The following is a 19,107-nucleotide window of genomic DNA, read 5'->3' on the forward strand; positions in this document are numbered from 1 at the left end:
TTATTTTAAAAGTTATATTATTAACAAGCCGGGACAAGATTGATCCATTAAAAATTCATAACTTCTTCATCCGACGTCCGTTTTCGTCTGTCTTTTTATCGTTACGTTACTATTAACGAGATATTCGATTCTCGTTTAGGTTCTGTCGACTAAAAATCGCTCGATCTCATATTCGAACTTCGGGCTGTACACTGCTAAGCCGGAAGTTCGAAAAATCATAACTTACTCATACGAAGTCAGATTTGGGCGTTCTTCTTATGGACGTTCTCAGTTTAACGTATTCTACGACTTTTGCTTAGATCATTAAGGCTAAAAATTGCTCTACCGTAAATTCACTATTTACGCTTCCCGGTGTCGTGTCGGTTCCGTCGCAAAACTTCGACAGGTCATAACTTTTTCGTTATAACTCGGATTTCGGCGTTCTTTTTATGTACGGAACCCTTGTAACATATACTACAACTTGGTTAAGATTAATCCTTCTAAATAATCTTCCATAAAAAACTCATTTTTGATGTTTATTGTCTCTAAATTGACTAGCCCGGATCTGCGGGCGTTCCAGTTTATGAACATACATATATGTATAATCATTTATGATTACGCATACATTGTTGCTGTCGGTACAATGGAATGTTAGAACGACAAATGAGAAATGTATGGCTCAAGTTGAATCTCAAGATCTCTACTTTTTTTAAAATTTCAAGTGAACCGTCCCATATATATATATATATATATATATATATATATATATATATATATATATATATATATATATATATATATATATATATAGACACACACACAACTTTATTTAATCATATTTAATATATTAAGAAAATAAAAACACAATCTTTAAATTATTTTTTTATTATTAAAAATATAATTAACTTGTAATATTACAATATTATTTTTATCCCACGTTGCTATTCTCGACCTATTTACTTTATGAAGCCTTACAAAAATATTGAATCCCACATTGAATTTTTTTTTTCTGTCATTTTCCTGTGTAATTATAATTGAAAACAAAGGAAGAACAAAATTGCTTAGAAAAAGAATAATAACAGGTCTTATAAATCGATTATAGGAGATGAACTATATTGTTTAACAATTTTAATATGAAATCAATGAGTTTTTCTAATCAATTATGTGTCGATAACCATATTATGAATAAAAATATTGATTATGAGAAAGATTGCAAATAAGTATTTTGGTAATTTAGTTATAATTTAATTTAAGGATAGTGTTTTTATTATTTCAATGAATTAAATTTGATTAAATTAACTATTTGGATATATATATATATATATATATATATATATATATATATATATATATATATATATAATTTTAATTTTTACAATGATATATACGTATTTATAAAAGTTTACAAGTATATAAATGAAATTTTCCCAATCTAAAAATATGTTTATACTTTTCTCTTGTTCTTGACGAAAGCATGATATGTTGATTTTGTCAAATTTAAGATCAATCTTGAATATAAATGGTTAATGTCATAAAAACCATCAAGTTTTCAGAGTTTTGTCGGTTTTGCCGAAAGTTGAAATTTATGTTCGTTTTTACCCAAACATTTTTGAATAAATGTTCAGTTTTACCCTTTTACCAGTGATAACAGGTTTTCCAGTTTACCATTATATTAAATTCGCAAAAAAAAACCCCTTAAGTTTACCATTTTTTTACACTTTTACCCTAAGTATATATTTTTTTCATAATATACATAATCATGCAGAAAAACCGTATTTATATACGAAAAAATATTTAATTAAATATTGTATTTATATATATATATATATATATATATATATATATATATATATATATATATATATATATGTGTGTGTGTGTGTGTGTGTGTGTGTTTTTGCATGGCTATACCATTTAAAAAGATATATAATATTTTTAGAATTATGAATATGTATTTTATAGATATAGCTTTTAAAAGTATAAATACATATTTTTACATTTTTATATATTAATATGTATCTATACTTCTAAAAATATATTTATACCTAAAAAAACATATATCAAAATACATATTTACACTTCTAAAAATATATGTATATACTTATATAAACATGTTTATGAATGAACAAGTTTTTTTTATTGATATGTATATTTTTAAATGCATAAAAATACGTATTTGTAGCTCTAAAAACATATTAATTTGTTTTTTTACATCTTAAATGATTTATCCAAGAAAAAAACCCATACACACACACACACACACATATATATATATATATATATATAAAGAAATAACATTAAAAAAATGTAAATACAATACTTATTTAAATTTTTTCGTATATAAATATATTTTTCTGCTTGAATACGTATAATATATAAAAAAAATACATAGGGTAAAAGTGTAAAAAAAATTATAAATTAAGGGTAAAAACGTTAAAAATACAGTAAACTTAAGGGTTTTTTTTACGAAGTTAATATAATGGTAACCTGTTATCACAGATAAATGGGTAAAACCAAACATTTTTTGGAAAATGTTAGGGTAAAAACGGACATAAAATTCAACTTTGGACAAAACCGACAAAACCCTGAAAACTTGAGGGTCTTTATGACATTAGCCCTGAATATAAATTATCATATTTTTTAAATATATCCTCAATCGTCATATCTACATCTTTGTAATCTTCATAATTGAACTACGTTTTCATGATTTGTATATTTAATTTAGTATTCTACAAATCGATCTACGTGACCGATTAATCACTTGACGTCTCCATTCAACTACGAATAATGCTAATCGGTTACATTAGACGGGCTCAGTCAAATAGATCATTAATTGGGCTAGATGGTCCATTAATCGGTCTAGACGGTCAATATTAGTCAAAAACATCAAAATTATCAAAAAAAAAAATTAAAATCAAAATAAGTCAACAAAATCAAAACTGAAAATAGCACATGCTAAACTAAAAATCTAATTTCAACCTCACATCTATTTGTCTCTCATTATGTTAACGTCTACATTTCTATGTATCTCATCATGCCAAATTGCAAATGTTGATGTCGGTTTCAATGTATTTGAGCATATAAAGAATCATACTTTATTATAGATTGATTTTCTGATCAATAATCACCATGTTCTTCATCTGTTTATCAAGGAGCAATCATCGATCTAAGTTCAACATAACCCACTTTGATTTTTGAAAAATCCTCCCAAATCAACAGATTGTCACCAAATTAATTACAATACAAAACATGGAATTACTTTAAACATGTATACGGATAAGATTTTTATCCTCAACTACATAAACCGAAGAAATCGATGAGATAAGAGATCGATTTGTGAAAATAGACAGAAATTGAGAATTTAACAGAATCGATTCATGAGAATTGATAAAAACTTGTTAACAACCAATATCCTTAGTCGATAATGATATAATCACCAATTGTTAATCTTGATTGATCTTGAGAGAATGAATAAATGAACGAACTGAGCACGCAAAAGCAAGTAAAGAAAACAGGAAATCGAATATGATATTAGGGAAAAACGAATGGATCATGAACAGTGAATCAACTAAAAGACTGGGCCAGATCAAAATAAGACTCGAATAGATCCAATTGGGTCAAAACATATGACTAAAATCAATTGATTTTTGGATTACTCGAATAGATCCAATTGGGTCAAAACATATGACTAAAATCAATTGATTTTTGGATTAAGCAAATGAACAGATCCAACACAAGAACGAATAAAAAAAATACCAGTGAACAGTAGATGAACACCATGGATCTTCATGAACAGTAACTTGAACATAATTATAATTCCATACTGCCAAAACACAAATAATCTTCAATAACTTGTGCAGAAAATCACCAAATCAAGAACCGATACTTCAAAAATCAATAGATCTTCAAAGACCCGCTCTGATACCACTTGTTGGGATTAAAACCCTAATTGAGATTTGATGAACAAGATGCAGAAAATAAGAACAAACACAAATATGAAGATTATGTCGAATGATCACTCGATTTATTCAAATATGAGGAATAAATTACACTTTCAGCGTAGACTAAAGAATCTAACACTACATAAGAAACCTCACGTGGCGGCTACATTTTGTCTCACTCTCTTAACCCTAATTGTGAATAATACATGACTATTTATAGGGAAAAGACAAGTCTTGGGCTTTTAACCTAGAATTCATCAAAGGGGCCCATTGTCATCATCCATGAAGTGCTTTGAAACCTTTCACTTTTAAAGTTGAATACAGTGGAATAGGTAAGAAGCTAAAAGAGGTTAGAAGACATAGAAGACATATGTTTCAATCGCACCCAAAAGAAGGGCATTCCTTGTTAAGTCTACGATATTCTAAAAAACAAACGGTCTGTAGCACGGCATAGACATAAGGCCAACTGGTATACTGACCACGAACCTGGTCGTGGTCTAGGTTGCCACGAAAAACTTTTGTGCACACCACGCTGTCGTTTCGTGGTCTTCCGTGTTCATGGTCAACTGTGGTGCACACAATGAAGGGTGACAACCAATAGAAAAAGAAGAGGAACAGTGGATGCGACGGTTTCTATGCTTTAGAGGGAAAGAGATAATCAAAATTTTCAGAATTTGCGAGTTTTAATCCCTAGATTCTCACATATTAACAAAACTTATCCGATTTTATATTGTAATTTGAATTAAAAAAAAATGGTAGTAATGGGTATCCCATAAGTTTAATGATAGTTAGTGGTGATGATGTGATCATTACCATTATAGTGATTAGTATAACGGATGATATAAGAGGTCAAGTAAGGTCAAAAACAGGTCATGTAAATCGATTATAGGAGATGAACTATATTGTTTAACAATTTTAATATGCAATCAATGAGTTTTTCTAATTAATTATGTGTCGATAACCATATTATGAATAAGAATATTGATTATGAGAAAGATTGCAAATAAGTATTTTGGTAATTTAGTTAGAATTTAATTTAAGGATAGTGTTTTTATTATTTCAATGAATTAAATATGATTAAATTAACTATTTGGATATATATATATATATATATATATATATATATATATATATATATATATAATTTTAATTTTTACAAGGATATATACGTATTTATAAAAGTTTAAAAGTATATAAATGAAATTTACCCAATCTAAAAATATGTTTCTACTTTTCTCTTGTTCTTGACGAAAGCATGATATGTTGATTTTGTCAAATTTAAGATCAATCTTGAATATAAAGGATTAATGTCATAAAAACCATCAAGTTTTCAGAGTTTTGTCGGTTTTGCCCAAAGTTGAAATTTATGTTCATTTTTACCCAAACATTTTCGAATAAATGTTCGGTTTTACCCTTTTACCGGTGATAACAGGTTTTCCAGGTTACCATTATATTAAATTCGCAAAAAGAAACCCTTAAGTTTACCATTTTTTTTTTGCGTTTTTACCCTTAAGTTTACCATTTTTTTTTACACTTTTACCCTAAGTATATTTTTTTCATAATATACATAATCATGCAGAAAAATCGTATTTATATATGAAAAAATATTTAATTAAATATTGTATTTATATTTTTTTAATGTTATATATATATATATATATATATATATATATATATATATATATATATATATATATATATATATATATATACGTGTGTGTGTATTTTTGCATGACTATACCATTTAAAAAGATAAATAATATTTTTAGAATTATGAATCTGTGTTTTATAGATATAGCTTTTAAAAGTATAAATACATATTTTTACATTTTTATATATTAATATGTATCTATACTACTAAAAATATATTTATACTTAAAAAAAACATATATCAAAATACATATTTACACTTCTAAAAATATATGTATATACTTATATAAACATGTTTATGAGTGAACAAGTTTTTTTATTGATATATATTTTTAAATGCATAAAAATACGTATTTGTAGTTCTAAAAACATGTTAATTTGTTTTTTACATCTTAAATGATTTATCGAAGAAAAAAACTCACACACACACACACACACACACACATATATATATATATATATATATATATATATATATATATATATATATATATATATATATATATATATATATATATATATATAAAGATTTATTTATTTATTTTTAGAACCTTAAAGGAATTAACATGCAAAATGATTAAAAGAAAATTTCTAATAAGCACTAATTTGTAAAATGTTGAAATCATAAAAAAAAATAATAAGCAAAGATATAAAAATAATTGTAAACAACTCAATACGTTTCTAAAAAAACTAATTTTGTAAAAACTTCATAAAAAAGTTATAAAAAACTTATAAAAATGTAACGTATGTAAAATAATAGAAAACAAGATCTCTAAAAAAAAGTCAAATGTAAATACAAAGAAATTTTATAAAGAAATATTCATAAAAACAAATATATATAAATAAATGTAAAAATAATAATTTAGAAAGCTAATATGTTTAAAAAAGATTTCATTACAAAAACAAAGTTAGTAAAAAAAATTAACAAAGATATAAAAGATTTCATTAAAATGATTAAAGTAATTATAATTTTCTTTTAAAGTTAAATACAATGAAATAGGTAAGAAGAAGCTAAAAGAGGTTAGAAGACATAGAATATGTTCACATCGCATCCAAAAGAAGGGCATTCCTTGTTAAGTCTACAGTCTTCTAAAAAACAAACAGTCTGTAGCACAGCATAAACATAAGGCCAACTGGTATACTGACCACGAATCTGATCGTGGTCTAGGTTGCCACGGAAAACCTTCGTGCACACCACACCGACGTTTCGTGGTCTTCCGTGTTCATGGTCAATTGTGGTGCACACAACGAAGGGTGGCAACAGAAGAGGAACAGTGCATGCGACGGTTTCTACGTTTTAGAAGGAAAGAGATAATCAAAATTTTCAGAATTTGCGAGTTTCAATCCCTAGATTCTCACATATTAACAAAACTTATTTGATTTTATATTGTAATTTTGAATTTGCGAGTTTCAATCCCTAGATTCTCACATATAGTTTTTGCTCATGTGCCTAGAAATATCGAATCAAATATTTGGCTTTCAACCATATTTCCAACACCATCACAGATCCTAACTATCATGACATACCTTCATCCTATTCTTCGGTTCCTCACATTAATCTCTAAGAAATGTTGGATATATGGTCATTTTTTATGATCAACACCCTAAAACCTTAACAGATTACTTTTTAAACTAATTTCTTTTTAATAAACCCCAGAAAATAAACAATCATGTATAAATTAATTCTCAAACAAACATCTCATAAACCATGAACTCGTATCTCTGAAGAGAATTTGTTGAAAAACCAACAAAAAAAAGAAACACAAAATATTCTCTGCTAACAGAAACAACAACACTTCACTTCCACCTAAAAATGGCATATTATGAAAGAAAAAGAAGAACAGAAGCTAATTAAAGATCCGGCATACCCTTTCCTGTTTTAGCATCAAAAGTCTTCTCCAACACCAGCTCCATACGAGTATCCTTCGGACCAGCTATTAAAAAAAAAAAACAAATAAAAAAATATCCTTGCATATTTTGTATTAAAAAAAACAATTTATTGCATGGATATATGATTTTACCGATGGTTGGGCGTGGGGTAGCCCTAATTTTCAAAATCTCGGGGCGAGGGATAATTGACCCTGATGCCCCTATACCTCTTGACACTCTTACTTTACTACCATCTTCTTGATACCTTATCCCAACCTTACATGGCTGCCTACAATTTATATATATATAAACATTATAATCTATAACAATCATCTTATAAGGGTTAAATGCAATAAAAATAAAAATGAACCCTTTTATTCTTTACTTTGTCACGGGATCGACTATTTGAACATTTGAGACATGTAGAGGGGCTTCTACAGTAAAAATTCCACCTTCATGCCCTTGCCCTTGCTTTATATGCTTCTTTACCTGCAAATATGTTTATCAAGATTGAAGGTCAATTGTGGAAAAAAATAAAATAAAAATACAGATAATATAAGAGTACTAAATTCTAAACTAACCAAGTTCTTCCCCTCAACAATAACACGATTCTGAGAGCGAATGACACGTTTAATAGTTCCAGTTTCGCCCCTGTCTTTTCCCCTAATAATCATTACCTGAAATAAATGATCAATTTACTTATCCATCAGCAAAAAAGTAATGTCAAGAGTGCCAATTTTTTTTTTCTTTTTTATTATTATAAAAGCATAACATATTATGTTTTAGAATTTACATTATCTCCTCTCAGAATCTTCCAGTGATGTATGAGCTTCTGAGCTGCTTTCCATCCCATTGTGTGCCAAAATCTGAAATGAACATTCAAGAAGATGTTATTTGATCATGGTATCTGGTATCTTTAATACACATCTATGGTCCATTATTGAGACATTTCTTGATGTGTGTTGTGGTATATCAAAATTTTCAGAAAGAAAAAAAAATGAACCAAGAAAGATAAACTAATGTGGCCTGCATCATGAGTTGCACATAAAGAAACCATGAATGACATTTTACACCTCTGTATAGGCATAAACATGAATTACATTCAAAATCATAAGCGTAAACAAACCATTTACACAAAAACCCTAAAACTCACATCAAGGAACAAGCTGAAATTGCATCGATTGATACCTAATAAGCAGAATCACAGAAACGCCTCCGATCATAAAAAGATCCCTAAACTTCACATGATATACTGATATAAAGCAAGACCTATGTCTAAACTCTAAAATTGAAGAAAAATTCGATAGAAATGTCACTCTTTAAAGATAAAACGAATACATGAACATATATTTCAGAAACAAACGCACCAAAGAACGCAAGAATGACTTGAATGTAATACGGGTTGTAAGAAATAAACCCAAAAATCAAGAGAGATTCTAATGCAAAACAAAAATCACATCCAAATGAAGTCATACATCAAGAAAATCCGATTAAAAATCAAAAATAAAGATAAGAACGAACCTTTCAGGATGCAGCCGAAGAGAGAGAGCCGATCGGAAGCTCTCGATGGAGGGGAAGCGCCAATGGAGGACTACAGTCGCCGGAGAGGAGGACCTGTTGGAGGGTGCGACTGTCGATTGAGGAGGCTTGGCTGCGTCCGGGTGGCTCGGTGACGTAGAAACTCGAATGTTAGGCCCTATACGATTACAATTTTGTTTTTCTTTTTGTTGGGCCAAAAAATGTTAGTTCCTGGGTTAGGCTTTCAATTAATTTGATTCTGAAATCCAGAATCATAAAAATTAAAAATTCTCCCTTTGGTCTGTATAACGTTTAAAGAAGATTAAGATCTTCAATCAGAAGGTATGTGAGTACAAAAGGCATTTAATTTATCGATAAGGATTTAATTTAGCGGTAAGGAGTGACACTTTTAAATAAAAAGTGATTGTTCAATTCTTTTTAGGTGGAGAAATTAAATATCCTTTTGTTTTTATTCCTACTTATCCTCTACCGATATGAAATAATGATAAGTGTCTTAAAAATCTTTCTATTTTGATTCTATTTATCCTCCTATCAACGTGAAATAATGACAAATGCCTTAAAATACTGTTAATTTTATCAAAATGTTACACTTGTAAACTAGTTGATGAACCCAGTCTTAAAATCACCCCATGTGGTGATTACTCCAAAGGGAAGTGATTTTAACCATTCTTTTGTTTCACCCTTCAATATGACCGGTAAAAGTCAAAGTATCACCACATCTTTACTCACGTTTGGAGCGTTAAAATAATTTAAAATGTCCACCACCTCTTCTATATGCTCATAAGTGTCCTCGTGCTCCTTCCCATAAAAGGTAGGTCTTTTAGCATGCCAAGAATATGTCATGGTAGTTCAAACTTTGTAGTGGTTAGGATTTTTGGTGGATCAAGACCCCATCTGTTGTCGTTCCTTATATGTCGTTTGTACTCTTCCATTGACATGGTCGTGATGCCCCCCATTTTTTTCTGCTAAGATAAAACTAGAAAAACACGCGTAAAAGGAACAAAAAACAAATACACAAAAAAAAAAAAAAAAAAAGAACTGAAGCGAGACCACGACTTGGTGAAGATTAGCACGACGTGGTTGCGTCTCAAAGAAAAAAAAAACTAAAATAAATAAATGAAACAAAAGGAACTTTTTGTGGATTTTGCCCTACAAAAATGATCGAATAACTAAAAACAATTAAACTAATAATCAAATAAGCCGTTTTCCGGCAACGGCGCCAAAAACTTGATGTGATGCAAATTATACTTATCTAGTTTTAAATTTATAACCAAACAAATTTAAATAGCTAGAATGCACCTAGACAATGTACCTAGTCGAATTATAGAATAATTTAGGTAAGTCGGGTGTCGATCACAGGGAACGATATTTAATTAATAAAATAACTACTAAAAGCTAAACTAAGAAAAACAAGCAATAATTTAAAAGGGTTTTTATCTGATTTTTCAAGTTCAAACAAACTTAATCACTAAACTAATATGGTTGTTGTCAATATATCTAAAACACTTTCGTTTAGTTTCGAATCCATCTTTTTCCTATGGTTAGTTATTATTTATGGATTAATTAAATTGGTTACCAATTATCATGTAGTCAGCGATCTAGTCCAATCTATTAATATTTTCACCAATTCATGTACTATTTTGTAAGGTACTAAGGTCTTACACAAGCAAACACATAATTAGTGATTAATTATAATTGGGTTATGTAAGATTTTTTAAACATAATTATGTTCTCCAACACATCTAAATTGTTACTTTTATCACTTAACTAAGATGTGGTCAATTCTAGCTCTAGCAATTTAATGGTCACTAAATCACTAGGTAAACAAGTTCATGTAATTTAATGGTCACTAAGCTACACTCAACTTGAATTAAAGCAACAAATAGAAACACTTTAACATGCTAGGTAAGTCAATCAAACACAAACTCCAAACCAAATTTTATAAATCCATAAATTAATTAACTAAACCATAGTTATTAGGGTTCCATCTAACTAAACGAAAGTCTACTAAATTAGTTACTCATGACAGTAATCAAACATAAAAACTCAATAGGAATAAAGCTAAGCATGATCAAACTAAATGAATTGATGATGTTTTCTTCTAGATCTCTTCAATTCTTGAGCTCCAATTGTTTCCTCCTCTTCTAAGGGTTTTCCAGAGGGTTTTTGTCGTAATACTTCTACAAAAAGTCACCTCAAAGTCTCTCAATTCGTCATAATGTTCGAATATATATATATATATATATATATATATATATATATATATATATATACCTAAAATTTGGCCACCACGTTGTGGTAATGACACCATGTCGTGGTCCTTGAGTTTATCCCGTATTCTCCAAGTCAGCATCAAGAACCGTGAAGATTCCATTCACCACGTTGTGGTAGGATCACCACATCGTGGTGTTTGGAAATACAACTTTTCTCAAACACACGAAATTCATCCGAAATTGTGTTTAGTTTTCAGATCATTTTGAATCTTCTTAATCGGAGTTACGAGTCATGAGATATGATTAGAATACTAACGAGGGGTCAAGCTGTCCAGCAACATCCTTCTTGTGTCTTCTTCTTGCCTAAGCTCACATTTTCCCGCTTCTAGCTTCCATATTGCTTCCAAGCATGTCTTTTACGCTACATAACAGATATTAAACATAATAAGTAGCTTTTGTTCTATAATAAGCATATATATATATATATATATATATATATATATGTGTGTGTGTGTGTGTGATAAAATATTAAGATATGATGTAAAATATATATATGTAGATATGCACATATCAAAATACCCCACACTTAACATTTGCTTGGCCCCAAGCAAACTGATTTTTATCTTACCAATATCACATAAAATAATCCATTTTAAACCCGACCATTATCCTAAGATTTCAATGCATGTATTTGTGTCTATAATTCCTAAAAACTTCATAATCCTAAATACTCTCAATCCTTATGAACATTCATCTCTTAGTTTATACGACACTCATTTTTGCAACCCTTTGAGTCCATCCTCAAAAATATTTTTTAACCTCAATGTATTTTTAGTTAACCTACCAAGCATACATAATATCTAGAAAGAATTACAACTTTGATACCACGATGGAGCTCTTTGAATTCATCTCTTATAGAGTAAAAATCATTGTTTTGCGCCCACATTTGTTTTGTTCGAGTTGCATGCTCTCCTATAAACAATTACTTTTTTTTTCATCAGCTATAATTCCAGATGGATGAAAGGAAAGCTTGAGCACAAGCACACTTTGTAAAATTATAGCAAATATCAAATAAAATCAAACATGTGGCTGACGGGGTTAGCTGGAGTGACGAACAAGTACTCCTGGAGCACACTGTGCTTATAAGCCATCGACTGAAAAACACAATCGTTAGGGTTCTCTTGGCATGTACCCAACTTAAAACAATTTGTCATGTCTATATTATTCATCATAATAAGTAAGGGAAAGTAAAGATTCAATTATTTATGCAATGATTCAGGTTCACACAATCAAGTTGAAAAAACTGTGAAGGAGAGAAGACAACAAGAAGAGAAGACAACAATTGATACTTTTAAGGCAAAAGGCATTTGGTAAAAAAATATTGACTTGAAGTCCTGGACTCACAAAACATTACCAGACTCTAAGGAAAAAATAAAACCAAATCCAAACACCAAATATTTGATTAATAATTGATGCAAATAGTTCTCAACCAATGAAAGGAACATTTATTTAAAACAACTACCCTTTATGTTAGGGGTGAGCATTTGGACCGAACCGGACCGGAACGGCTCTTGGACCGGACCGGTTTTGGAGAATATTATGGACCGTGGACCAGACCGGATGAGTCGTGTCCGTGTCCGGGTCCGAGTCCAGGTCCGGGTTTTCCGGTTCTTGGAACCGTTTGGACCAGTACAACTTTAATTGATAGAGTACAAGTCGTTAAAATAAGTTTTTGGGTTTGATAGAACTCGTTAAAACGAATATGTTATTGGGTTTGATACGATACAACTTGTAAAAATGATTACGTTTCCGTTTCATGCATAACTAATCTACATTGATGTTATAATATTATAACTTACAAAATTAATTTTCCAAATAAAAGCAACTAACATACAAAATCAAGTTCACCAAGATCCCTTTCATATGATTTATCTGTCAAAAATACATAAAATTTAGAATTATAGTCTAAAATAATAGTTAAAAAGTTGAAATATTTCAGCTTTGATAGCTCTACTTTGAAGGGATGTAACTCAGTGAATATAATACCAAAATAAACAAAATTATAGTCTAAATTCATCTAGAACCTGTAAACTAAATGTTGGAAAAAACCGGAGGTCAATCCGACTTAAAACGAATGAGTTATGGGTGTTTAAAAAACGTCACAGATTACAAAATCTTGCTGAAAAGCTGAATTTTTTCAGCATTGATAGCTCTACTTTGAAGGATTGTAACTCAGTGAATATAATACCAAAATAAACAAAATTATAGTCTAAATTCATCTACAAACTGTAAACTAAATGTTGGAAAAAACCGCAGGTCAATCCGACTTAAAACGAATGAGTTATGAGTGTTTAAAAAACGTCACATAAATCTTAAACATGTCCAACCGGTTCTAAACCCGGTAAAAACCGAACCGAACCAGGAAAAAAACCGGACCAGACCGGATATAAATCTTAGAACCGAGAACCGGACCGGGGGTCCAAAAAAACGGTTCGGTCTGTTCCGGTCCACCGGTCCAAATGCTCACCCCTAGGTGGTAGAGGTGAGATGGGGAAAGTATAAATGGACCACAGTTTGAGGTTAAAACCGAGTATGAGGTTAAACCTGATGTTGAGGTTAAACCCGAGTATGAGGTTAAACCTCATGTTGAGTTTGAACTTGATGTTGTGGATGAAGGGGATGGAATTGATATATTAGATATGGATATCATAGTAAGTTCCATTATAAATTTGAGGTCATCAAACTACAGTGACGCTGAAATAATATCTACTCTTGGAATTAATGAATCTCAATTGAAGGAGTTTGGATATTTAAATGTGGTGAGTGTTTCTTTTTAAGGGCATTACAAATCAAATCCAATTTTTGAAATTATTTGTTTTGTTATTCAGGAAACCAATGTTCAAGAAGAGGTCAATGTTCAAGAAGAAGTGGTCAATGTTCAGGAAGAAGAGGTCAATGAAGAAGTGGTCAATGTTCAGGAAGAAGAGGTCAATGTTCAAGAAGAGGAGATCAATGTTCAAGAAGAGATTCAGAATGATGAGGATATCTAAGAAATCATGAGGAGGAACACCCAAGAACGTAGGATGAGGAACACCCAACGAATCAGGAGGAGGAAGCCATCAGAGAGAATAACTGAATTGAAGTTGAAGAAGCAGGTGGTTAGCAAATTTGGGATGACTAAAAGCAAAGCACTTAATTTAGAATAGGTCAATGGTATCTTTTTTTTTTAAATTAAATCATTGTGTTGGCTTTATATAACTCTTTGGGTAAATATTTTCCTTTTTGTAAATTTTTTGGAAAGTCAAATACTATGACATACTTTGGTATGTAGTTTGGTATGGTTATTTGGTAATGCAGTTTGGTATGTACTTTTGTATGGTTTGTAATGCAGTTCCTATACTTATTTTGTAATGCAGTTTCCTATAGTTATTCGGTATCCTAAAATTACAACCATAATCGAAATAATTGCAATCAAACCAAATATGCATTTCATACTCAGATACCATTACATTAGAAGATCAATTTTTCCACAATTCATACCATTACATTCCAAAAGAAACAGGGAAACGTCACATTACATAGAAACATAAGTAATGTCACAACTGGAAATTTTGTGTCATGTAATCTATACACTCAAGCTAATGTGAATCAAAAACTTAAGAACATGTGTGACACCTATGATTATGACATCAAAAACTTCAATCAAATACATCATACAAGTACTACAAATAGTCATCAAACAATTGGAGACCCTAGAAGTCCTTGTTTAAGTCCATTTTGGACTAGGACTCCCTTATTGGATCCAAATGGGCCAATAAGCTTCCAATTAGACTATCATGGGCTTAGAACCCTAATTGGGCTCTAATTGAACCCACACTAATTTATTTCAACACTATGGGCCATGTTGGGCCTAGAATGAAATGAATTAAAAGCCTTGATACATGAATAACCTAAACTAGTCCAATGAAAATATAAAAATCCTACCACATTCTTTTAGGCTTAAAACATACCCAAAATTAACTCTAATATTGGGCTTAGGGGCAAAGGCCCAAATTTTTCCTTTTCCCTTCCAAATTCTCGGCCCAAGGCCCAAGCCCAAGAGGAAATGGAAGAGTTGACTATTTGCTTGCCACCTCATTTATACCCAACATGTTTCCATGCACATCTCATACTTCTAGGAACATATCATTTCAAAGATCACTTCTTTTCTTCCTCTCTCCCTCACTCTCGGCCATCTCAAACACACACACATCTCACAAAATCTCTCAAGAACACTCAAGAAAACTCCTCCCTCTCCACTTAAAGATCTCGAAATTTAGGAAGCATTCAAGAGGAAGTTTCCACAAATTCTTCATCTAAGGTAAGATTATGCTTGGATCTATGACTTAGATTCTTTTTGTTATCAAAATCTTTTCCTAATCCATGCAAAAATCGTGATCTTACATCCTAGAAGCACCTCAAACTCGAGATCTTCAAGGAAAGAGTGCTAAGGCCAAAAATCACCAAGTTTTCTTCCATCTTTTCTTCAAAAACCGAAACTACATCCTAAGGTGAGCTTCATACCCCCTATTTTCTGTTTTTATGAGTTTTGTGGGGGGGGGGGGGGAATACAAGTGAAAGTGTAGATCTATATGTGTTTTGTATGCCTTGTATGATTTCCATGCTTATATGTGTGTTGTTGTGTGTTATAATGTTGGATCTAGCCATAAAACCCCTCAAAACCGAGATATACTTTATGTTAAATGATTCTAGCATCAAATATATTTCTACATACAAAGTGTTCCTAGAAAAATAGCTAAATGGCTTAGTAACATTTTCTTTGGGCTAAAAACACAATTTTGGACCTAAAATGTGAAAAATACAAAGTTAAGGGCCCAAATTGACATATCACGAATTCTGATGGATGAGGTGTGTTAAAACAGTTTCAATAAAACAATTTCTGGAAATATACTCATTTGGAGGATTAAAAACATAAATTTCAAGCTTAATGGGCTAAAAATGACATTTTCGGCCCAATGAGGCCCATTATGCGAGATTTTCTGTTTTGGAGGGCCAAAACTGTATTTTTCTGTAAAACAGTGGACTATAAGTGTTCCAAGTCCTTTTCAAAGGTTTAAAATGCTTTTTAAATTTAAAAAGGACCAAAGTTGCAAAAATTTTACAATTTGGGCCAAAATTGTCAAAGTTGCGAAAAAGAAGGGCTATTACCGAGAAAACTGCAATTTCAGGGACTAAAACTGTTTTCATTGAAAAATATGCTGAAAAATATCAATTTCAATAATTTTTGGTGTTAAAATGTCAAGAAAAATGATTTAAGGATCAAACCGGAAAATTATTTAATTAAAGGGTTGAAAAAGTAAATTTTACAAACAATGAGGGGCTGAAAACAGAAAACTTTCAAGGCTAATTCAATACACGCAATTTGATCAAATAATGGCACCACGACTATCGACGAAATACAATACACAACAATACCAAAAGTCGTTGTTAAACGAATTGGTTTGGTCTCGAACCAATAAAATCTGAAACTACTAACACGACGACACTACGATTCATACAAGTAACGTTTGGGAATTCAATATACATGCGAGTGTGCACAGACGTCTACGCACCATCTTTGGGCCCCAAAAGTGTAAAATCTTGCTTGTTGGGCCTAGCTAGCCCAATGACCTGATCTTAAGGCCCGAAGACCTCTATCTTACGAAGTGTTGGATTTTACCGATCTAACACAACGTAAAAGGACTTTCAATGGCTTGTATACTATTGGTCCCCAAGGGTCCTTTGGTATTGCTAGTAAAGTCTACATTTCATGCGAGGCGGGTCTGGGACCCCTCGTACATTTTTTTTATCCCCAATCGGTTAATGGAGCCATCGAGGTCTTCGTGCCCTCTTTCTCTTCGGATGTGGGACTACACATAGTCAGGGCGGTTGGATAACGTGATTAGTACGGACGACGCCTACGGGATCGTTAGTATAGCTATAAACTGGTCGTTTGTGTAATGCGTGTTTGTAGCAATTAATCATGTTCAAAAATAATCCAACGTCGCCTGGGACTGACACTACACGCTATGCAATGGTTTCAATGTGACTTCATGGAATTCAAGGAATTAGGAAAACATCGGGTTTTCCTAGGGTTTTTCAATACATACAGATTCGAAATACATACAACTTTAATGAACAATTGTTTTACAAGTATAGAAACAAACAAGCATACCTATGGATCTTCACAAACGTTTTCAAAAGCTTTACTTTTCAGAAAATATCGGATTTTCTGGTGGTTTTCAAACGATACGAAACATTGTTTTTTTTTTTCAAATACCGCTTATGAACTCACCAACATTTCACATGTTGACGTTTTTTTCAAAATACTTGTATTCTCAGGGAACCAGTGAATCAAAGGAAATCGTATTCAGTGATGGCTTGCAGTTTATTTATGTACGAATCGAACAATTTATTTTTGGGAATGTAATGTTTAAACAATGTACTTCATGTAAACTCTACTGGTTGTACTATATTAATGCATGGTGACGAATGTTGTTACGTTTCATATATATTCAATGTTATGGTATTCAATTGAGTCACGACAGCTCCCGAACGTTTCCGCCGCCTGGTTCGGGGGTGTGACAAGTAAGCATCCTAAAATTACATGAACATTAGCCAAACAATTGCAATTAAACCAACCAAACACCAAATCTTCCATCCCTTAACAACCATTCCACCTTCCACTTGCAGAGGAATCTCACTACTTCTTCCACATCTTCATCCATAAAGTCTTCAAATTCTTCATCATTGACTCAATGAATTCCTTGGTTGTGAAAATCATATATCATCTATTTGTACCAGTTGTTTGGTAATGGAGGATCTATCGTCTATTCAATGAATTTGCAATCATTCTCCTCATCCTGCATTGGACGACATTTTGCACAGTGTAACAACTATGGTGTTTAAGGGAAATTTCAAAGATTTGAAGATAAAAACCTCACATTTAACTGATATAAGGTTCTTCGGTTTCCATGAAGATAAAAACCTCACATTCAAAGACTCGAAGACACTCAACTTGTAATTGGGGCTACCAAGGAATCTCCTTCCAGGGTTCTTCGGTTTCCATGAAGTCCACTTGCCAACTGGTTCATCACAATCGCACCTTCTTCGAACTTGCCTGGTTGACCTATATGCACTACTGTTGGAGACGGAGGAGAGGAGGCCATATTCAAAACTTGCAATTTGGTCGATTTAGGGTTTGTGGACTCTTAAATAACGTAACAACTGAGGTAAATAAAGTAAGAGAGAGAGAGAGAGAGAGAGAGAGAGAGAGGTATGATCGAGTCAACTTCCATGTAAGCAAAATAGTGCCACATCGGTTTGTCACCGGTTGCAAGACTGGTAACCGGGTAAATTGAGTCAATTCGCCGGTTTATCCGGTATTTCATGCTTTTCCGTTAACATTTAATAGTTTATGACTTTTTCGTAAACGCGGGCAAAATAATAGGACTAAAATGGAGATTTCCCATTAAAATATAACACAAATTCTCAATTTTTATTTATAAATGTGTTCATGGTTGAATACTTGAATTCATCAAAAATTTAAATGATTTGATTGCATTAATTGAATATTCAAAAGATGATTTTATTGCTTTCATTATTGGTAATTTTATGATATGAAACGTATAAATGTGTTTATGACAAATTAATATATATTGTCCTGTCAAACTTAAACTTCCATTATATATTTATACGTTGAGACATTTTTAATAATCATTTGAATTGACTCAATTGATATTCTTGTTTCTTATTCCACGAGAGCATGGCACGATTCACAACAATGGTGGTGTTTAATGGCGTACTTCTTGTAGCCCTTTTCTTATCAGGTATCTCTTGCCTTTTGTATCCCTTTAAGATCGATGTAATCTTGACAT

General features: G+C 31.4%; 1 protein-coding gene across 1 annotated transcript; it reads right to left on the reverse strand.

The window, feature by feature from the left end:
• Nucleotides 1–7,226: 7,226 nt before the first annotated feature.
• LOC145055633 (uncharacterized) lies at nt 7,227–9,122 on the reverse strand. The gene is made up of 6 exons (XM_079003999.1): nt 8,961–9,122; nt 8,233–8,305; nt 8,021–8,116; nt 7,825–7,928; nt 7,592–7,728; nt 7,227–7,504 (listed from the first exon to the last, which is right to left on the reverse strand). Exons 2-6 carry the CDS (start codon nt 8,290–8,292, stop codon nt 7,422–7,424), a joined length of 480 nt encoding a protein of 159 aa, XP_078860125.1. The 5' UTR covers nt 8,293–8,305; nt 8,961–9,122; the 3' UTR covers nt 7,227–7,421.
• Nucleotides 9,123–19,107: the final 9,985 nt, after the last annotated feature.

This window comes from Lactuca serriola, chromosome 5 (assembly GCF_051521515.1).
Source record: "Lactuca serriola cultivar US96UC23 chromosome 5, Lser_US96UC23_V15, whole genome shotgun sequence".
NCBI classification, from domain to species: domain Eukaryota; kingdom Viridiplantae; phylum Streptophyta; class Magnoliopsida; order Asterales; family Asteraceae; genus Lactuca; species Lactuca serriola.